The sequence below is a fragment of the Sylvia atricapilla genome, chromosome 2, assembly GCF_009819655.1.
Source record: "Sylvia atricapilla isolate bSylAtr1 chromosome 2, bSylAtr1.pri, whole genome shotgun sequence".
In the NCBI taxonomy this organism is placed as follows: domain Eukaryota; kingdom Metazoa; phylum Chordata; class Aves; order Passeriformes; family Sylviidae; genus Sylvia; species Sylvia atricapilla.
In genome coordinates this window covers 97,982,770-98,006,433 of record NC_089141.1, presented here as the reverse complement: position 1 = coordinate 98,006,433, position 23,664 = coordinate 97,982,770, and the positions used below count along the sequence as shown (strand labels likewise).

General features: G+C 39.2%; 1 protein-coding gene across 2 annotated transcripts in view; it reads right to left on the bottom strand.

Moving 5' to 3' along the window:
• Window positions 1–1,303: 1,303 nt before the first annotated feature.
• Window positions 1,304–23,664, bottom strand: part of GLRA2 (glycine receptor alpha 2) — a 128,782-nt gene continuing 106,421 nt past the window's right edge. For both annotated transcript variants that reach the window (XM_066313891.1, XM_066313892.1), the window contains exon 9: window positions 1,304–2,816. In XM_066313891.1, the coding sequence (XP_066169988.1) occupies window positions 2,538–2,816 (279 nt within the window). In that variant the 3' untranslated portion in view covers window positions 1,304–2,537. The remainder of the gene's footprint in view (window positions 2,817–23,664) is intronic.

Sequence of the window (23,664 nt, the reverse complement as noted above, 5' to 3'; positions counted from 1 at the left end):
AATCCTGATTAATGCCTGGCATTACACCTTCATTTGAAGCACTGTTTTTGGAACAAGGGGTCAGTAAAAGTGGTGTCTGAATGTTTACGTGCCAGTGAAGGCTCCTAACTTCCCATACACAGTTTACAGCTGGGTATCCTCACCCTGCCACAAGTCATGGTACTAGGATTGTGCTGGGGTTTTCCTCTACTATATTATCTACAAGCAAATACTGTTCCACTTTAAAATGAATAAAATCAAATCTAATCTTATAAGAATTGCAAATATTATGATACTTGAATTTGCATCAAAAGCTTGTTTTTCAAAGCAGAATAGTTGGGAGAGTTGAGTTCTCACTTGTTACTCCTTCTGGGGCTGCCAGTCACATCTGGTTCCACAGTCTCAGCAAGGTGGAGGTGATGTTACCAATTCTATTAGAGGCCTAAGCAAGAGAAGAGTTTACAAAGCTGAGGAGGGCATGGGAAGATAAAATGCATGACTGGCTTTTTGTCACCAATTTCTTGTTCAGGAATCAGAATTGTCACGACCTCCAGATTCCCTCCCTTGTTCTGGAGAGGAACAAATGCTGGTAGCTACAGGCAGCCATGTGGAGAGAGATGGGAACACAGACACATAAACACACAAATACAAGGCTCAGACAGGCTGTGGAACCTGTATTCTCTCAGCAGAAGCTGGTCCACGAGCAAAAGCAGTGAGAGGTGCTGAAAGTTCAGTATGTCTCAGTACCACATGTCATAAGGGGAGTGAGAAAAAATGTCTGTACTGGGCAGCTACAGTGTGTGTATTTGGGCCTCACAAGGGAAGGGCAGAAAACTGAATGAAGTCATTAATTTGCTTTTAAAGTATATGTCTACAAGAGGTACCTGGCACAGGCCATATCAGCATGTCCTTCAGCTCGCCAAAGTGGTGAAGCTGTAAGAAAGCTGGAAGAAAGCTCAGGACAGCCCCAAGCCAGGCACAGCACATGTGAAGCTGGGCTGTATTTCTTGCTGTGCAGGGTTGCTGTGAGAAGGGAGCAGTACCCCTCCTCCCCTAACTTGGCTCAGAACATAGAAATGTTCTACAAATGCTCCCATCATATCCTAGACACACTTCTGACAGTCCTTGACGTACTCCCAGGGGCTGCAATAGTCCCTTTGCTACAGGATAGCTAGAAAAATTCAGTATGCTAAATCATGTCAGCAGAAGGCTGCTTTTCACCCTCTTTCTGCTGACAGAGCAGGGGAAGAGCTGGGCTGTGGCACGAAAAGCCCTGCTGCTGCTGCAGCTGTTGAAAATGAAGAAAAGAGTGAAGAAATGTTAGTACCACATTTAGCTTTATTGAAATTGAACAAATAGCTTTTTTTAATAAACCCTTTTACAGCAAGTGTAAAATTTTAATGTTTTACTCATCTTATGTTACAGGTTGTCTTCTTCCATGTAAGCAAAAATACCATCTTTTTTTCTTCTTTTTTTTACTTTTTTTTTTAAATTTTCTACTTTAAAACATGTAGCAAGGATTTGAATAACGCAGATCCGGCACCAAAAGGTAACAGGTTCTGAAAATCACAGTACAGTTTTAAAATTCTTAGGTTGATTAATGATATTTAAAATGATAGCCACTTTGAGTAAAGATATAAATTAGAGGTCTGTAAACAAGTTATGTTTACCTATAGAGCTATTGACTGCAGCTACAATGAGAGCGATAATAGAAACTCAATGCTAAACTGAGCTACACCTTTGAGGAAACAAGTTCTTACTAAGTAGTGTGGTACAGGGTAGCACAATAGGTAAAATACAGTTTGGCACCTCAAGTTGCATGTAAAATCAGCAGAAATAAAATTAAGTAAGTGCACTGTCTCCCAACAGAAATAAACCAGGCAGTTTCTCTGGTTTTGGAGTGTCAACTACCAAATAAATCACATGACACACAAGTTCAACCCGAAAATCACAATTCTAGTAAAGCAAGATAATATTAAAATGCACACCCACAAGGATAGTAAAGTATAAATTTTTTCTCTTGTTTTTCCCTCTCCTCTGTCAGTAGAAATAATTTACAACCCACAAAAGGACTCCTTGGTGAAACCACTACCTACAGATGTGGTCATGGAATGTAGCTCAGTAGACTTGTTTCAAATAGAAAGGCAACATTATCCTGAAAAATTTTGGTCCTCTTATAACTCACTGTACTGTAGCCACCACAGTCTCTTGATAGATGTTTTAGGAGAATTATTTGTTTTCTGATTCTCTTGTTCTGAAAGGTAATATCTTGGTGATAAAGCTGGGTAAAATTTGGCCCCAATTATAGATGTCTGATCAATGCTGAATCTGGAAGAACACACCAGGAGTGTACAGGGGGAGCCTCCTGACTGGTCTCACGGCATATCTTGTCACGGAATCACTTTTCCTTCTACACTTCTTTTCCTCTTTGCTAATTTTTTCTCCAGTGTTCTGGGGGAGTGGGGAAGAAATCCTTAGTCCATATGACAGAAAGACATTTCACTGTTTATTTACATGTAAATCACTTTGGCTAAGAAGTCCTGGCGAACCAGAGTTGCCTATTTCTTGTGAATGTCCTCATGCCGTATAATTTTGTATGTAATCCAGTAAAAGATGTTGAAAATGAGGAAGGCGAGTGGGAACGCAGCACGGGATATTGTATCAATCCTTTTTGCACGGTCAACAAACTTCTTTTTGATGGAGTCTGAATCCTTTGGTGGCGCCGGCGGTGGGTTGGGTGGCGTGGCCTTGACCGCTGTGCCATCTTTGACTTGGAGGCAGTGGCCCATGCCATAGCCACCGAAATTGAACCGACTGTCACGGGCAACTTCGTCTTCCTGGAGGATAAAGAGGACAAATAAGACACACAATCACCTGTCTATTGAGCGTGCCATGTAGTTGAGTAGTTGAGATACACCCCTCCAAAGCACCTCAGCAAATTACCTGGTTAGGCAATGATACAAATTCCGGGTTTTAAAGACAAGCAAGAAGTTAAAATCCACATGAAAATATGTGGAAATCAGGAGGCTTCCAGTGTTTGTGAATCTGAGCTTTGATTTTTCTAGATTTGTCTAAATCAAGTATGCTGAGCAGCAAGCTGTATCCCAGCCCTATAGGGAAGAGATTTGACTCCAGAGGTTTATATTGCTCTCCTTGAGCTTTCTGTGGGGAGGAACACAGTCATATTGGTAGCAGGATGTCTGCTACAGCCAGGCTGAATTGAATGACCCAGAGATGCAGGGGCCCAAGTTCATGTCAGTGTGTTTCAACCTCACAGCAGCCTTACAGCTCCATCTCAAACCTACGAAACAAGGGTAGATCATGGTCCCTCCCTGCTCACAGGAGAGATCTGACAATCAGTATTCAAAGTGCACTGGGCACTTGGATTAATGGTATCTGAGAGTCAGGTACAGTAGCACAAGCTAATGTAGCATCACCCTGCAGAAATCCATTCCCTCTCATCTGAGTGGGTGATACTTGTTTTTGGAGAGGTAACTAGCACTGAACTTTATCACTATAATAACTGTGTGATGAAAGACTTGTGACTGTGCTGGTAAATTCTCCCTGATGTTTCTCCTGTCTGATAGAACAATAATAAACAAGTTAACAGTCGCTGGCAGCTCTCCATGAGGGATTCAAAACCAACAGACAAAGCAGGTTTATTCTTTTTCATTCCAGCATGGATGAATTGTGAGTTCAAGAGCTAGTTCTAGTTAAAGACCTTTTCTTTGACCAACAGATTGTTGACTGAAAATGACCACTTCTTGGGCTGATAAGGAGCCAAATCCCTCATAGGAAACACTCCCCCATATCTCTTACCAAACCACAGCCTTCTGAACTTAGCAGAAAAGTAAAAAACTGAAAGGAAAAAAAAGCATCACAGCAGCAAGATATTGAATAATGAGTATATTGGCTGAACTTGGAGGTGGGAAGGGAGGATAATTTGCACCTATTCAGGATGTAAATCACTGCTCCTTCACAGAAGAACCTTTCAATAGTAGCATTTTTCTCTCTCCCCAGTTCCAGGACTGGAACTGAATATATCACCAAACTTGCTCTCCTTACCTTGGAGCTGACATGCAAAGGCAAATAACCAGTACTGTGATTCAAGGCTACCAAATGAGAAATTACTTTTTCTGACTGTTTATGACATTGAATGCTTATGGAAGGGGTGTAGGCAGTAAAGAGTGCTTTGGAGACCCTGTCACATCAGCATGAAGGTCTGTTCTACAGTGTACCCATAAGCAGGTAGAAAATTGCATCATTGCAAGGCTGTTTGAGCACTTATCCAGGGCTTATAATCTTCTCATTTCAAAAGTTTGCCACCATTAAGAAAAAGAAGGATGGTCCTCTCCTTTTTCAATTTTATTTATTTGCAGTTTGCAGTACCTCTCTGAAAACTCTGCTTGTCCTAGTGATTATAAATATGCAAAGTATTTTAAAGATGAACCCACTGAGACCTAAGTTCTGGATAGCCTTATTAGTTAAGGCTTCTCTTGCATGACTTAATGACTTAAAGCATTACCAAGTCATCCCCCAATAATACAGGGAGATGCCTTCCTCTCAGTGTTTTTCATTTTACTGAGTTTGAAGGATAAAATGCATGCCCAGGACATGAGAGGTGATTAAAAAGGGTAACAGATTTTCAGCAGCTGTGTTGCCATATGTACTTCATTCATTTTTAAAAAATTTAATTTCTGCTGCTCCTGAGAGATCTGTGGGAAGAATAAAAAGTACTGAGCTCAATGCAAGCTTGGAGAGTCCTGACTTCCACTGTGCTTTGGTGGATCACAGCTTTGTCACATGGGGTTGAGCAATCTATCTTCAATGTCACAGCCTTCCTTTTGTGCTTACACTGTAGCAACTGGTGTGGGAAGCCATCTGAGATTAGGAACAGGGATGTTTAAATCAAATTCTTTTAGGTATTCAGCACCCAACCCCCAACTGTAAGGAGCCACTTGTGTCTCAATGGGATTCAGAGCCCTGCTTTTCCCACCAGAGAGTTGTCTGTGCCAATTCCTTCTCACAAAAGCCAGATGGAAGCATGTCCAGTCCCCATGTTAGCTTTTTATTGAGGACTGCAGCAGATTGGATTTACCCAATTGGATCACCCAGGGTACAAGAGGTACAGCGTTCACCTGGGGTATGAGTGATACATGCTCAGTTTCCCTCTCTGCTTGAACAGATTTGAATATCCTTCTCCCTAATAAACCTCTGGATTTGCTTGTTACTGTTTTCCCAACATGGAGCTGTTTGCTTGTTGTAAAAAGAAAAAGTGTGTGAAGGGTTTTTTTTAACCTTTATCAGGAACACCTTTTTCAAAGGCTGAAGAATCAGTTAGGGGAATTGCATTGTCTTGCTCTACCCACTTGTTACTATGCCTGATACGCATTTACAAACACAGCACTAGAGACACCCAAGCTGTAGCTGCTGGGATCATGTAAGTGCCACCAGAAGCAAGGGAAGCCAGAGGCCTTACAGCTCCACCTCCAGCCCTGGAGATGCCACAGCTCCATAACCACCATGGGATTTTTAACAGCAAAATCCCCCAGAAGCTGAAGGAGCTTTGAGTCTGGCATGTGCCTGTGCTGTGAGCACTGCCAAGTCTCACAGGCAAGACCTGACCCCATCAGAGCTCTCCTACCTGACCAGACATCACCTGAAAGCCCTCAGGGTGCTGAGATCTCTGCTCTTTCCAATGAAACTGGCCAACAGTGTTGAAAGTTAAATTAAATCCTTGGAGATATCAAGACCCACATGTCCGTGCTAAGAGGATACTTTTGCCATGAGACTGCAGAAGTGGGCTTGTGTCCTTTTGGCTCACTCACTGAGCCCCTAAACTGGTTCAACTCCAAATGAAGCAGAGGGGACAGAAAGGCTTCCTCCACGCTGCTGAGGGGAGCTGGGGAATCAGCCCAAATTCTGGAAGTTAATTGGGCATGCTGCTTGTGGGTTAGCTCACTCTGGGGTGGATCATACCAACAAGCTTTCTCCCAGAAAAACCTGCTCCACTGGGGACTGATGCCACACACTGCCATCATGAGCCCTGTGGTGATATCTGGCATCAGGAGCATCTGATTTACTTTAGCATTATGGATGTAGTTTAAAAAGTCTGTTCCTAAACCACCATAATCTTATGACAAAACTACAATTTGACATTTTAGATAATCTTCCAACATCCTGTTATATATAAAGGACTTGGGGGAATAGTCACAGAGAAAGAAAAAGTAATTTATACACTTTGATAAGGAACATTTTTTAAAATTATAATTCAAAATGTGAGAACTGACCTTAAGTGCTTTCCCTTAAGTAGTGGCTATGTCTTCCTTTGACCCAGAGGGTGGGTGAACTACTGCACAACTCACCTTGGGTACCTTCTGGTGGCGCTGCAGAGTCACTCTTCATTCTCAAGATCATATTCAGTTTGTACCCTCTGACATATCTACCATGGACACTCATGAACTGATAATCTTCAACCTGTTCACTAGCTTAGTCACTGACAAAATACAATGACAAGTGTCTTTTCAAACGTCTCTATCATTATTTTAATCAAAGTACACTTAAAATATATTAATTTTAAACTGGATAGGATCTCACTTGCATAAATCCCAGACCATTTATGTGTTTACAGATTTTAAAACCAAAATCATAGAGCAGCTGGAAGCCATTGGACATGAACTGGAGTGGCAGAATCTGCTGCTGTTGAAGTCACTAACTTTATCTTTCTAAAGGGATGTCAAGTTAGGTGTTACATAATAGTCACAACTCCATCTGTCCTTGATTAAGGCATAGGGGAAAGGGTCATAAACCAGGATGAGAAACAGAAAAAAATTAATAGCAAAAGGAAAGTCTTCTTTTGATAGTTTTCTTTTAGATGTTCACACCCTGAGTATTTTAGAATTATCCATTGAAAACTTATTATATTTCCTGAGATTTGGGCAAATGCTTTGTATAGATACTCTTTCAACAACATGAGTTTATGACTATTATTGTCTTATGACTATATTGTTTTATGATTATATTGTCTTATGATGTCATAATGAACAGTCTTAGGTATTGGCTTTACACAATTTTCACTAAAAAAGAATTACACATTTTTTCTCATTTTCTATTATCCTTTATTAATTTAATGAGTTTTTTATGCTTTACAAATTGATGGCATTAAATTCTCTGACTTAGCTTTACAAGCAACATATAAATGGGGATAATCTGAAATGGTTTTCTTTTTTAATTTTTCATTTTTGGAAAGCTTTTATTTCCACTCCATCAGGGCTAGAACTTATTTCATACTGCCAGTTTCACCAAAGCAATCAGAAATGGGGAAACACTTTAGAAAATCTAGCCCATTCAATGCCTTACATGCTCAGCTTTCTGTACAATGCATTTTGAAGTGCTTTGTCCTCACCACTTTTAAATGCTTATTGTCAGCATTGACTAAGTTTTAACAATGAGGAAAATGAGAGAGAGGCTGGTTTCAAACAGTGTATTTAATTTACTTTCTGATGTGATTTATTCTTTTAATTTTGCTACTCTTTTTCCAACATATGGTGGAAAAACTATTTAAAAGACTATCTGGTTTAATTAAATTTCAAGGACACAGATGATTAATTTTAGGTATAGGATAGAGAACATCAGAGAAATTTTCATTTTGGTATTCATAAGCACAAAGCTAGAAACCAAGAATCAATTCAGAGTTGAACACAAAATGGAATCATTAGGGAATGGACGCCAAAATATCTTTGGAGATTTCATTCTTAAATCATCTTTATGACTTTGAGACACCTCCCATCTCTCAGTACTTTACATAATTCATGGTGTGGTTTTGCAGAAAGTCATGCTTACATGGTTTCAGTTCTCAGGAGTCACTGAGTATGTGGACGAAGATGGTTCAGCTGAGAAGCACATTTGGACTTTCAAATCCCCTCTGGTTCCTCACAGAAGCCTCTTAAAATTCAATTCAATTCAATTGTGAGGAGATGAGAGGGAAGGTCCTTTCAGAGATTAACTGTTTAAAAGGCAGTCCTGGAGTTTAGGAGTAAAAGATCGATTTAATAACTGGGGAATTCACTGGTGGGGATCTCTAAGAATCTGTGTGAGAACCACTCAGAAGGAACTGAGTTATAAATAAACTGGGACAAATGTTCCCAAGGGAAGGTACACAGGTGAAACAGGATATTCAAAGCAGACAAAGCAAAGCCAGGCTTTCCAAAAGGCTTCCAAAAGATGGGTGACTAAGTAACAAAATAGCAGTAAATTAAATACAGGGTTGATAAGTGCAAGGTAAAGCATTGCAGAAGATAACCCTAATTGCACATAGATGGGCTCAAAATGTTTTTTGGTTTTTTTCTCTTTTGTGAGTTTGGGGAATTACCACATGTATGATTCTGACATTAGTCCTCTCCTAAACAGCAGTCAGGAGATGGGCAAAACAGAAAATGCCATTCTGCCACTTTATCTACTCACAGCATGATCAGATTTTGGACACGAGGGTATTTTTGGTCATTCAAGCCTAGTGAAGACATAGCAGAAGTAAATAAAATACAAAGAAGAGCAGCAAGGATGATAAAGGCCTTTATTTTTTTGCAATAGGAAGAAGAAAATAGACGAGATCTCCCCATCTTAGAAAAGTTGTGTTTGGAAGGTGATATCACAGGATGCTAACAAACTTCTCTGATTTCTTACAGCCTGGAAAGCTCCTTATCTCTGCTCACCTATTCCAGATGTCATTCCCAGTTCTTCTTGTCACCCTCTCTCCTCAATCCTGCCCAAAAGTATAGACCAAATACTTCCCAGAATTTGGTTTAAATATATTTTTTTCCTAAATATTCACCAATATGTTTAATAAAAAACAGTCTCTGACCAATCCTACTGCAAGATGACTCTCCATCAGGATCCATCTTCCTGCATGTGACAGTGGCATTCACCCTCCTCCTGCCTCTCTTAACAGCAATTTTCCTGCTCACTGGCATTTGCTTTTGCTCTCATTTAAGCCCTCATGCCTTATGGAATCTAGACCTTGGATTATAAATAGACATTTTAATTAATGGATGAAAAATTGGTCATTGTTGTCTTTGGTGAAGGTTTCCAATGGACAAATTTAGGTTTGTTTTGGAAACCTGTGTTTCATAGTATGTTCTGTCTCCAAAAAACAGCAGCAAAATCTCTGAAGCATGAGTGATTTACTTACGCAGTCTGTAAGAACAGCAAGTGAACTGTTGTTAATGCAATAATGAAATGGTAGTTAATGCGGCTTCGCCCTTTTCAAGTAGGAATTGAATATTATCCAACTGAAAGAGTAACATAATTTAAACATGTTGCGAACAAAAATATTTTCCTGGCTTGAAATACCTATAAGTAGAATCTAAATTTTTCAAGAATTACTTTAATATTAAAGATTATACAGTCGGTAAGGGTGAGTGGTTTGCTAAAAAAAAAACCAAAAAACTGTCTCTTTAGTAAAGCAAGGCTTCTGTCTCTAAATTTTGCAAACACAATTAATGAAAATTTCTTATTCAATTTCAAGTTTTATATATAATATAATGAATGTTTTCATTCTAGGGGAGGGAGAACCAGATGAACTACTGTTTTGCAAAGCAAAATGTTATGATAGAGAGTCATTCCTCCTAAAAACCCAGCAGATTGATTTCTGACACTGTCTTGGTTTCTCGTTTCCCTTTATTTTAAATGAAAGTAATTACTTAAGTCTCCAGACAGAGAATTTAATATCCAGTCAAATTATATCTATAAGACTCACAGATCACTGTATCTGGATATTTTGACTGCTCTTGGGTAACTTCTGCCAGTCTCTCTCCAAAGAAAGAAGGGATTGGCCAGTTTATCAGTGGGAATGGCACATTATTCTGTTTTATATCAGACAAATACATGTTGGTGACCTAGATTTGAAAGATAATCTGCTCTGACCAGAAATCTGTTGGATAAAGGGCAACTGACTTCTGCTCACTCTGTTTGCATGCAGGGCTGAGTAAAATGCAAAGCTCACGTTTAAATACATGACTGTTTCAGCTAGAACATGAAATAGATGTTCATGGGCACATAGAACTAAACAATGTAAACCAAGACTACATTTGCTAAATTTTAGGAGATTAAAAAAAAAATAGAAGATCAAAACCCTAAAAACCAATGGAAATGTAGCTAAAATTCACTTCATCCATTTTATCTTGCTTTCTGCAAGATGTCTACCTCAGGAGAGATGAGCAGACTCTCACCTTCCTCCTTTCGGCAGTGTTCAAGCCTGAGCCTCAGACTTCAGTTCTCTCTCTCCCTGAAACCTGTTGCAGGGTGAATATCACAGGAGAAGGGCACATGTGTCCCCAGGTGGGTGACAGGCATGGGGGAACTGCCACAACAACTTGTGGGGCACCCTTGCTGAAACACCCCAGTCACACACAGGAATATCTGAGCTACTCTCTACACAGGATTTTTCCCATCGGATTCTCTGGTCCTTTTCTCAGAGCAAATTTAAATAATTTGGGGGAGATGATTTTTATCAGACCTTTGTGAAATTTCTCAATGGCCTCTTCCTTAACTATTATTATCCTAAGAGACTTTGTCAGACCACTCCTGTGCCCTGGCTGTGCCACCTCAGAGCACCTCATTAGTCAATCAGCCAAAATTAAAATAGAAATAAATCTCCATACAGGGCCCATAAACAGCAGTCATGTTTGGATTCCTGCAGATTACCCCCTAGAACAATATATTGCTGGGGATGTTCTATAGCTCAGGTTTTGATTGTCTCAGCTCTCCTATTCCTTATGTGCAGCCCACCCTGTGGGCACTGTCCTCCCAGGATGAAGCTCCAGGACCTGCCGCATCCCCACACCTTGCTGAGGTCTCCTGCTTGGTGCCAGGAAGTGGCAGAAGAAGGAGACAGGCAAAGGGAAGGAAGAGGAACAGGCTTTTTGCCTCTCTAGTGGGGGATTCTCTCCTTCAAGCCATTTTCTACAACAAACACCCAGAACAAACCCCAGAAAATGCAGACAGAGTCTACCAGGGCTTTCTCAGACATTCATGCATTTAATTTATGCAAATACTGAACAAAATTAATTAAATATTGCAAATTACATTAATAATTTATTTTCTGTAGCTAAAAATAGTCAAGAATATTTGAATAATCTTGAAGTGTTCACATGCTAATTTTATAAATTTGGTCAGGGGAGGATGTGGGGGTTTTTTTGTTTGTTTCATTGGTTTTGGTTTGGGGTGGTTTTTGTTCCTGAGGAGACAAGCCTTTCTTTTCCAGTTATCAGTTCTTAATACCAGGCTTCCAATAAATAGTGTTTCGGGGTTGATTTTATTTCCTTATCTTCTATACACAAGTTACTCTTTCTAGCTTTCCATATCATTTATTTGTTGTTGTGAGTCACGATCTCAATCTGGATTTCTCTAGTTATTCTTGCATAGGTCCAAAGCATCACTCGGTTATATTTTTTTTTTCTAGCTATCTACCCTTCAAACTTGTTTCCAAAATTAAATTGTTGCATCTTAGAAACATCTTGACTGTTTGAATGTATTAGAAATTTACTACACATATAGACTTCTGTATATTCATTTTTTATTTCCTTCTGTGAAGGTTGCTCTATAAAACTCTGATATTATTTATTCTCAGGAAAATAAACATTCATCATGAAGTAAAAATCAATGACAGTCAGTGCTATAGTAGCTTGACAGTGCAATCTCTACATGGAATTGTTGGGGTGTTTTTCTCATCTCAAAAGTAATAAGTCCACAAATTCTAGAAGGTCATTGGAAGTATGCATACAATGGAAATTAAATAATATTTCATTTTAAATGGATTTGATAATTTTTCTTTTACTGTATTACACACACACACACTGCCTGCATGCATCCATCCATGGAGATGTATGTACCTACAGATAGGTGTGGGCATCTACTTAATCAAATCCTCTAATGTATTCCCTGCAGGCATTAGTTAGTGGCAAGTTCACCTAGTGAGAACGTTTTTATTCTATTTTAAGATTAAGAGTACTCTCCAGAGAATTTATTAATTATTAATCTTTACTAACTTCTCAAAATGCTAACTTTTGCACTAGCTTTCCTCTGCAGTAGCTCTGAGGAGCAAGAATACAGAACACACATGCAATGGTCATTAAAGCCTCCCAATCCTCTCTGCCCATAAACAGGCTCTTTGGTGGGGTGCTGGCATTTCTCCAGGAGGACCATCTGCCCAGGCCAGTAACTAAGCAACAGATCTCCTGGTGATGGCCTTTTATTACTTGGCAAAACTGATAAAAGGATAACCTGTACAAGAGATGTAACTGTTTATGAGAGAAGTCAGCACTGAGAGCTATAGACAGATGAAACGTGGAAGCATGGAAAAGGTATTCTTGGGAGAAGATCTCAGATTCTTGTCTGAACTCAAGTTTTGTTCAAGAATATCACAGAAAATGGGAGAAGAAATGCCCAATTAATTTATCTAAAAGAGAGCCCACAAGGATAACACAAAAGAAAAGGGTTGCTATGCCAGCAGCCTTCCTGAGGATGTGCAGGTTGTATGTTTCATCTGTTATATGCTGGAGTAATTCTAAACTGGTGTTTGCAGTGCCAGAGCTCTGGAGAAGCCTGTCATGAGATACATGGAAGAGGTCAGGACTCACTGTGACTGCCTACAACCTCCTGACCTTGAGGTTCCACTTTTGAGAAGGGATGACACCAGGGTAAGGATTGTGTTCGGAAAAGATGCCAATAAGTCAAAGAACAAAGCAAATCAGGAGCATCCTGAGAGACAGGAACACCTGGCAGCACAGGTTTCTGCTTCACTGAACATCCAAGTGCTTCATGAGTACCAGGCAGGAGCATTCTGCCCAGATCAGACAAGATGAGGGGTTTGGTGACAACCTACATACTGCACAAGTAGGAATCACACTGTGCACTCAGAATGGGTGGGCATTAAACTGATTTGTTCTCCTCTGAGCTGGAGACATGAATGGGGTCTTAGAACCCCTAATGTAACACACAGGCAAGTTGACATCTACTCTTGGTCTTTTGCTTCCCTGGTTCCTTATTTCTGCAACTGTCTCTTCTTTTTTTAACTCCTTTTTAATTTTTTTTTTCTCCAACACTTTTTGCCTTACTAATTCCCAGACATGTTTTTTGCCTACCTCCTCTTTGATGCTTTCATCCTCACTGTTTTCCTTATATGTGGCCTGTACCTTCTACTTGCAAAATTTGGTTCCTTCCTTAAGTCCTATCTGCTCTGGCCCTTTCTGCTTTTTGCAGCTAAATTATCTTTCTCCAAAGAAAGGCAACTTGTAAAAATAGAACTCCACTTTGCCAAGACCATCTCTAAACTGAGAGGTGTTACTCTATTTTTTAAGAATAGCCAGGAATTTGGTTTAGTTTTCTTTTGTTGTTTATTTTTTTTAATTAAAACTCTCTGCTGTTGGATATCCACAGAGTTGATAATTGCTCAAAGAATATCCAGTACCATAAAGCATTTTGAAATGTGATGCTTTTCATCTGATCTGCTGTTCATGACACGCAGCCTGTCCCATCACTGGCAGGGAAAGCTGAAATCACCAAGTTCGTGGGCCCATGCAGCAATCTGTGACTGTGTTCTGACTACCAAGAACATGAAACATGAACCTTTTTGAGGTTTTGGAAAAGGACCTCGAGTGCTGCAAAACCAGCAAATGCAATTTTTTTTTTTAATTCTAAGTTTAAAGCTCAGAAAAAAAGAGTTGTTGTTTGTGCATAGCACATGTTGTTCTAGTCTATTGAAAACTGAGCAATGTGGTAGTATATGCAAATAGTAATAGATTAAAGACTTGGCATGCTCTGGAATACTCCAATGACATGTCCAATCACAGCAGTACCATCTGCTTTTCCTTATATGTGCTAAATTTACAACACTCTGCTAATTTCTGTAAGAGTTTGCTCACCAGTTTCAGGAAATTATATTTAACAGTCATCCAATATTTAGGCTTTGTGACTTACTGTTAGCAAACAGTTAGTAAATGTCTCTTCAGTTACTCATCTCTATTCTTAGACAAAGGACTTTAGAAATCAATAACATCGATTATGATTCTTAACCCTGAAGAAATGGCAGTGATTTGTAATTCAAATGTTAATTCTCTAAGTTTTTGCTCACACTCAAATTTTGTGTGACCCAAAGGCAATCAGACTTTCACCTGGAGCTTTGAAACCAGTAAAACACAAGTGTGGTATTGTACAGCTAAATTGAAATTAACTCCTTCTGTTTGGATTGGAATTTTTACCAGGTTACTTAACTGTAAATTCTCTTCAGGCAGTGCTCAGTTTGACCCAAGGAAACTGCACAATATTGGCAATATCCCCCTCATAATTGCTCACTGACACTCTGAAACATAGGAAAATAGAAAACCAGGCAAGGAAAGGCTCCTTTCAGTGGCCATCTGGAATTTCCAAGAGTGTTTTGCCCTGCTGGCTTCACGGTTGGATATTTTACTGATGACACTGGAGTTCATTCATTAGTGCCTCTTCATGGTGCTGTGCTGCATGATTTCTTCCCACAGGAAGAAAGGCTGAGTTATCCCCTCCTTGGGTCTCAAGGGAGCAGGTATTTTGAAATGTGAGACCATGGAACCATCACCTGAGGGAACAGTAGTCTAGAGGATATTTTAAACATGTTTGACACATTTAAATAGATGGTTTCAGCTTGCCAATTTTGGAATGGATCCTAAAATAAAAGTCACTATAAAGAATAAAGCAATTTGTTTTGGATGATTAAGAGAATTTTGCTCATATATCCAAGGTGTGACAATTCCAATCACATCTTCCTTTCAATTTACAGGAAAGAAATAAACTAGGCTTCATTATTGTTCATTCTGCTGGTGCTATATATTTGACATGATAATCTACAGTATTAGTCAGTAAATTGACTCACTGGACTGCCCTTGATCATATGCTCCATTTTCTGCTCAGCAGGACTCTCTCTAACAGCTATATATAACCAGGGAGGGAAAAAAAGAGATGGTTCTCTCTTAGATCATTATAAAATGATGCTGCGTTCAGTTTTCCTGTTGCTTCAAAGGTTATAAGTGATGTGATCTTTTCACCGTCACAGATAATATATGGCTGTTTGTCTGACTTGTCAGTTCCTCACACAGAAATCCAATACTTCCCTCTTGTCACATATTCATTTCAGAAATGTGTTCTTTTGCAGGCCTGAAATGAAATAGTCTCTGTATTCCTATCTGCCAGTTTTCCAGTCTCGCCTTGTGTGGTCCCTCCTCGTCATACTGTGGTTGTCACATTAGCAACCCACATGAGTACTGGCAGCAAATGTAGAATCTCCAGATTGTAATTAAAATTCTGCATGCTTTTTTATGAAATAATGTAAATCATTGTGCATCATAATCCATAGCTCTGCTCTTCTGCCACTGTTTTAAAATGTCTGATTACTGAGCTAATTGCTCAGGCAGGTTGTTTTTAGACTGTATAATGCATTTATGGGTTATGTATCTCTGTCAAAATAAGTATTGGATTAATCTTGACTCCTCATCTACATGTTGAGAAATTGTTTCCTCAGTGCAGACAGAAGTTAAAGTCAGGGACAGTCCCTAAAAGGGTTTAAAGGGTGAAAGGCAGCTGAGAAAGAATGAGATCCCATAGACAAAAAGCAAACATCTCTCTAGGAGATTGGCATGAGTTACAAAATGCAAACTTGTGTAGCTGTATTTCATCAGCATATCTGCAGCTGTAATCTGTGTTGCTGCAGAAGGAAGGGGAACCAAACACTCTTGGGACAGACAGAGCCTATCACGATTCCTGTCCAGAATGGTAAATAATTGTTCAGAGACTTTTTTGTCACCTTTGTTCCAGAAGTATTTGCAAGTCAAAGAGAGTTACAGGATGTAAATCAGAAATACTCAACTGTGGGTCAGCGCATCCACAAAAAGATATAATTCAGCTCACACTGTCCCTTAGGAGCAATCCCTGATAAATCTCTTTTAAACTCACTTCTGATATATTTGGCATATTGCAGAAGAATATTTAACAACACTGATTAATATTTTCAGCCACTGTAAATTGTCCAGTGTACTGCCTGGTGCTGGCTCTGCCAGCTGGCCCTCAGGGGCTTTTCTGGTCCTGTTCCCTGCCATCCTACAATTCTGTGTTTGTAGTTTGAAGAACAGAATAGAAATCAATAACTGTCCAGGCCAAACAGCTTCCTCTAAATTGTAATGCTTTAAAAATGCAAAGAGGTTAAAGTCTAAGCCTCTTTTCTTTGAAGGTTTGAAAGCTGCCAGCAGAAAAGATTCCCAGATTCTTATGGTACAAATTCCTAAGACATCTTCACTTTGAGATAGAAGGCAAGAAGGGAAGACTTATGGTAAAAGAAAGGTCAAAATTTACATCCCACCATGTCATAGTGATTACCCTTTGGGCATCCCTGTACTCCTGGGGTATGATGCTTTTGGCTAAATACATTTCTATCTCCCCCTCAGGTGAATGAGGCCTCACCATGGGTGAATGGGGCTCTTGTTTCATAGCTAAAGGAGACAAATATTTGACAGACTCACAAGACTCAGGTGTGGCAGCAAAGAGCATCCAGCAGTGACAGGAAAAAAAGTGAGGTGCTGAGAATGCTGGCTGGGATGCCACATGAAATGAAAATATCGCTAAGCTTCACACGGGCTTCAAAAATATTCATGAAATAGCAGCTGTTAGATTCAAACACAGCATCTGATGAAAAAGATCTGTTGTCATGATATAAGTCTGATATTCAACCCCAGCTACACAAATACCCACAAGAGAACTCACCAAAAAAAGAGGAAAGCAGAGAAGTGTGTCAAAAGCATCAGTCTCCATGCATCAAAAAGTAAAATTTAAATAGATTATTTTTTACAACGAAATAACACGGTATAAGCCGCAAGGGAAAGTGAACAAAGATCAAAGAGCAAGTAAGAGACAGGCAACATAAACAGGCATCCCCAATATCTAGAAGTCAAAGAACAGCAGCATACAGCACCAGAGCATCTTAAAAGAGCTGTCATGTATTTGGGGAAAAACATCCTTTGTGCAAACTTGAAAAAAAGAAGTGTTTACATTTAGGAAGCAAGACAACATTTTCTGTGCCTGAAAAAAGCTACTCTCTCTGGAATTTTTATTACTTTTTCTTCACACCCCTGTTTGGTCCCTGTGACAAAAGTACATTTTGTGTCTCCATTGCATGAACATCCAGCACAGGTAACTGTAAGGGCAGAATAATAGAAGACCAACCCATTAGCAAAAAAATACAAAACCGACTCTACCAGAGTTCATGACAGACAAATCTAGGACATCTTCAAGATAAGGAATGAAATGACAGTGCTGAAATACATTTTAAAAGAGAACTGCAACAGCTAGATAATCAATTGCTTTTACATAAAACCTAAAGCCAAGGTGAGTGTTTGGAACAGCAGCACTGACTTAGTGTTTAATGATTTCCTTTCTTAAATGCTTTTAATTATGGGAGCAAATAATCTTGTTTTCCCCATTGCTTTTTCTCCTTTGCATGGGCTAAAGATGACCAGTCATACCCCAGTCACAATCTGAGAAACGTGAAATGGCAGAACAAAATTGTCTTATCCTAAATTCCTAAATGTGCTGATTTTGTTCCTGCTGTTGTTCATGTAATTGTGCAAACAGAAATACATCAGATAAGGAAAGAAAACTAGCACAACTACCTCCTCTCCCTTCTCTTTCAACACTGCCCTCCTTGCAGGCACAGTCACTGAACTCAGGGTTACTTTGCTCATGACAAATACCCATCAAACTCTGTGAATATGCGCCACAGTTTGCAAAACCATTAGTCATCCTGTTTGCTTTCATCTAATACACAGCCTAGATTATTTCTATTTTTGGATTCACCTCACACAAGATCTTCCTCCACTTCCAATACCCTTTTCCCTCCTGGTGTGCACTCCTGTTGACTCCAGTGGCCATACATACTCCTAGTCCCACAAGTGCTGCCGACCTAATATGAACAACTCATAGCAAGTTTTAGAAAAGTATTTTAATAATTCATAAATCGTCACATTGAACTGACTGCTCTATCCATAAATAGCAAAGGCTGCTCATCACAAAAATACCACCTCTGGTTTAGAAAGTCCTTGAGCTGCAAAGTCCTGGAGCCCAGGAGGATGCATCAAGGACATATTGCTGCCACACAGAGCTTCCTGCACAAGGCAGAGCCCTGGCCCAACACAGGACAGCCTTCCTGGAGTTTGTCATCTCCAGATGGAGCTTCCCACAGCACACAGATTTGGCTAGTTGCTGAACAACTGCCTCATAAATTTCAGAGCTACACTGGCTATTTAACTCAAAAGTCTGGATAATGACCCAAATAAATGTTCCTACCAAATTCCTTCACTTTATGACTATAATGCTCCATGTTTAGCTTGAAAAAGTCACAAGTCTGTTTTTCCTAAGATGTAAACCTGAAAATAAGAATCTGAATTCAGTGTTATGCCTTTCCATAGATATTACTAAAACAATTGTTTACAAACATTTTAAAAAAAATCTGTAATATATTATTTCTGATAGGAATACAGTTCTTTGGGGTCCATGATAAGAAATTAGACTGTTGCTAGCTAGAAAAGTAAAGCTAAAAGCAAATGCTACTTGAAAACCACAGTGAGTAGGTTGAAAAAACATAAAAACAGCTTTGCAAATGAGGACAAGCATCTCAGATCATGCTTGGTGGGAAAGAGATGAGAAGTAATTAAAAAAGAAGCTATATGGAGCAATAATTTTGAAAGCAGCAGATAAAAAACACCTTAATCCTCCTTAATTTTGCGAGAGAATTCACAGCTAGAAATACTGGTGAGGCTATCTGGAATGAGAAGTGAGAAGTGAGCACCAAATGTAAGGTGCTCAAAAGGAGAACCAGAATTAATAGATTCAGGAAATCTGAAGCCCAGGCATGGCAGGATATGCCAATATATGGGAAAACTGGCAATTATTAAGTAGACAGGCTCAAAAGAAATCCAGAAATGTGGGAAATACAATGTAAAGCTAATGTAGGGAGAATAATATCTAAAATAAGTTATGCCTCCTCTACTTTTTTGTCTTGGACACACACACATATACATGTGTGTGTTCCAAAATAAATGCCTTGGAGGTATTTGTTTGTACCCCAGGAGGGACCTATCTGATGCAAGATTAGCTGTCATTATGGTCAAACAAGGAAATTGCAGTCAAATAGCTGCATAATTTGCCTCTATTCCTCTGTAAAGATGGAGCAAGAGCTTCCAAATCTTGAAAGAAAGGCCATTGTCTTCTGCAAGAGCCACTCACCAGGCAGTAGTGGCATCACACTTAGACACTAGAATTTCTCTTGCCTGTGAGGATCAGCAAACAAAACAAAAGCCTACAAGATGAAAATTCTGCTGATGGGGCAAATGATCAGATTTGGTGTCTGATCCCACTGAGGAATTCAGAAAGAAAACTGTCATAAATTAGCAGACAACAGATATATAAAATTAATGGAAAGTTTGTGCTAGAGCATATCAAGGCTGCTGCTTGCAGATGCTTGTAAGACCTTACATCCTGAAGAGGAAATGCACAACTTTCTTTCCTAGAATGGTCTGCAGGACCTAATGAACAGAGTTTGTGATCTCTATTCTGAAGTAGTTATTCTTTTGACAGATGAAGATTACAGAGAACCTGAAAGCAAATCTCCACCCCCAGCAGGCTTAGGAAGATTGAACAGGAAAATGAATGAGTCAGTCACAGGCAGAGCACTTCCACATGACTAGCAGAAAGGGTTATATTAGAACACACATGGAGAACCGCTCGAAGAGAATGATGTGAAGCATGAAAACAAAGGTGTCATGTCTCCTAAGAGTCCTGTCATGCTATTGCAGAGAGAAAAACCTTGGACACTCGGGAAAAGACTTGCATTTATGCGGTGGATTGTTTGTATGTACAAATGCACACATAGTATCTGTATGAAAAATTACATACACAAGTTAGAAATTAAATTACTTTCAGAGTTCTGTCCTTGCTTGGAGAGCAGTTACAGGATCGATGCAGAAATTCACAGGTAGGACTCTGGACTTCTGGCACTTCATATGTATTGGCAAACACAGCAGCACTTTCTGACCTTTCCAATCTGTTTCTCCAGGAGCTAAAAACAGTCTGACAAGCTCAGTATGCCAGATATATTCAAGCAGCCACTGGAAAACTGAACTTTTCAATAGTAAGTCCTTTGTGACATTGATCCTGCTGTAGTGAAGACGTGTACTGTGAGAAGAGCCAGTGGACAGCTCTGAGATACCCTTGGGAGTTCACAGAGAGTGGAAGAGAGTAAATTTTTAGTGACTTATGGTTGGGCTTGGCATGGAGTTTTCAGGCGCTCCCAACTCAAAATGAGTTTTTGTGAGGACTCTGGTAAGACTCAGCAACAAGTGCTCAGAATATTTAGGGTTTCCTTCCAGTGTAACTATCCCTAGCCTCCTCCTCCTGTTGTAGAACAGAAAATCCCCAAAATCCCCTTCCTCACCTATCCATCTACTTCCAGTAACATGGAATGCAAGATTAGTGTTGTACTCCCACCAAAAAAAAAAAAAAACAAAAACAAACAAAAAAAAACCACCACAAAAACAAAAACAAAACAAAAACAAAACAAAACAAAAAACCCAAACACAAACAAACAAACAAAAACCCAAACAAATGAACAAACAAATTAAAATATCAGACCACAAGAGAAATGCCCAAGTACAAATTACCATATTACATTAAATAACATCTTTCTCCAGCAATGGATCAAGAGAAATAAACACATCTGATCATTAAATCAAGCCACAGGTGTCAGAATCAGGCTCTGAGAGATCAGTTTGCTATAAGAAAAGCTGTCAACTTGAACAGGAATGACTATAAACAAAGCTGTTTTGCCCCAGGCAAAAAAAAAAAAAAAAAAAAAAAAAAAAAAAAAAAAAAAAAAAAAAGGTGGAGAAATAAATGGAAATAAATGGTTTCAACACTACTTTTTTAAAAGTACTGTAAAAAACCGGATTTTACTGAAACTCATGAAGTTTTTCAGACTTGAGAGAGAATGAGATTTTAGCAGTCTGGTTAATACAATTTGGTTTTGAACAATGTCATTTGGACAACATCATTACAGAATGCTTCACAATTAATTACATTCAAATAGCAGCTTCTATCCCCTGTGGAGAACGGGATTAATTGGGTCAGATGTAAATATGCATTTCATGGATCCTACTGAACACTTGCCCATCTCACCAATTTACCATGTAATTTGATACAACTGGTGTAGTATGCTCTGGAGATCCACAGGGCGAGCACGGCTGCTGGTGAGGGTAGGAATACATGGATACAGAGTGCTGGCACTCTCAGCCTGCATTATGCTTGCCTCTAACTGCTCGACCCCTTCACTCTCTTGTAGAAATACTAATTTATATTTACCAACACTGAAATAGTTTAGTGTTGAAAATGAGGCTGAAGGCAGAACTCAGAACTGATATGAAGCATCATGACGGATCCTTGGCAATGATGGATCAGAAAGTGTTCCCCTCTGGTGTCTTCACTTCCTCCACTGGAAAGAGGACCTGGCCATCATAGCAGTGAGAAACCCTGAGATCAAGCCCCTACGGGGTCCTGACTCTGGGCATGGAAAGAGTCAAGATGAGCTACCTACAATTAAAAAACAAAGGAACCAATTTGAGGCAAAGTTGTCTCCCGTGCTACCTAAGCCTTTGTTGTGGAGTTGTGATGGCTTTTCACTCTCTTTCTGGAGTCTTGGGTAGGGGTAGCTTAGGTTAAACATACTCCTTCTGAAATCTATTTTTCCTATAGTTTTTATCATTAACATATATTTGACAATTTTTGACAATGAGATGGGCCAGAACACATCCAATGAAGGAATCACCATTTTCTAAAATAATCTGGAAAATAAAACCTGGTGCCTGTGGCAGATGGTTCTTGAAAAGCTACTTGTTGCTTTAAAGCTTCAAAAATAAGAACACCATTTCCTGTCTCTTTCTAACTTCCTCTGCCCTGTTTTCAGTTTGCACTCTCCCCTAGGTATAATAAGAAATGAGACATTTGCACCCAGCTGGAGAGTACCTTTCATGAGCTGGAAAACTGCAGAGTTCATTTTTGGTGTGTCTCCTGCTGTTCATGAGTAACTACCAGGACAAACTCGCTCAAGTGAAGTGCAAACTTCAGTCTCTAAGGCTCGCCAGTTTAGAGCTGATCCTTTCAGCCACTGCATGCTGGGCAGGTACAAGAGAGGAATCAGAGTTTCTAAAGCAAAGTTCCACTACTGAGCAAGCAAGAAAAACTTTATCCAGTACTCCTGACCTTTCCTGTCCTACCTATCCCATGTGGTACAACAAAGAGTGACTTCATCACCCCAGACTGGAAATACCGTAATATTGCTGTTCTGTAGCTCTTGTCCTGCTCCTATCTTATTTATATAACATATAACCATAATTATATATATATAACCATAACTATATTTAACCATAAGGAATAATTTGCTTAAGTATTTGCAGGCTGGGTAAAGTGAGTCATTACACTGTATCATGGTTTGTTGTTGTTGTTGGGTTTTTTTGTGTGTGTGTGGGGGGTTGTTTGTTTTGTTTTGTTTTGTTTTGTTTGATGTGGCTTCTTTTTGGTTTGATTTGGTGCAGTTTGTTTGGGTGTTTTTTTTTCCCTCTGGATATTCTATTTTTTTCTCCTGATTTTGTTTTCCTGTTTTTTCCTCTACTCTGGTACCTAGACTCATTACTCCAGCTTGTGCACTGTACTACCCACTTCAATTATTGTTTACATATTTTGGACTTTCTCAGGAACTGGTATGACATGTTCCATAAACTAGTCTGCCTTTTATTACAGAATGTTTAATGGTTTTTATATGGTTTCCAGAATTCTCTCTCTTGAAATGCAACTATCCATTTTTTCTTCTCTTTCTTGGTTTGGGGTGAAAAATCCACCCCACATAGTGCATCATCTTTTTGTGTCTGAGGCAGTGAAACACAAAGCACAGAAATTTGTTTAGAATTTTTAACCTTCCCTCCTCCGATAAGGGAAGGAAAAGCTTCCATTTCACTTTCAATTACCCTTGTAAACAGGACACTATGAAACACGATTTTTCTCTTCCACAGTTTCTTTGTCTGTGTTTGCTTTTCACTGAAAAATTTACATTTCCAGTAAGCTTAGTATCTCCATCTGGTCAGACTGCTCTTATTAGAATTTTTTGATCCATTGCTTGGATACCACTCCCATGGCTGAACCACTTTTTTTCCTACAGGTTGCTCTTTCTTTGGGGAATGATGTCTCTAGATTTGTGCCTAGAGCTAGACTAAGGATTTATATCAAGATAATTTTCAAATTTGAGATAATGGGTTTTTTAAATGCTTGAAGTACATGTGGTGTGTCCATTTTCTAAACAATACAGATACTTCCACTGGTATTAGCTAGTCCCATTCCTAGCCTATTCATGCTCACAATAAAAAGACAGACAAGGACATTGAGATGAACCCACAAAGTGACATGGCAACATGATGCAATGAATTATGTCTATTGTTTAACTACAGCTAAATATTCAGTGCAGTTGTATGTGAGACTATAACTTTAAGCTAAATGATCATTTTGGTGTATTTATCTTCTGTATTTTTTTCTGCACAGTTACATTAAAGTATTAATGCAATTGCCCTG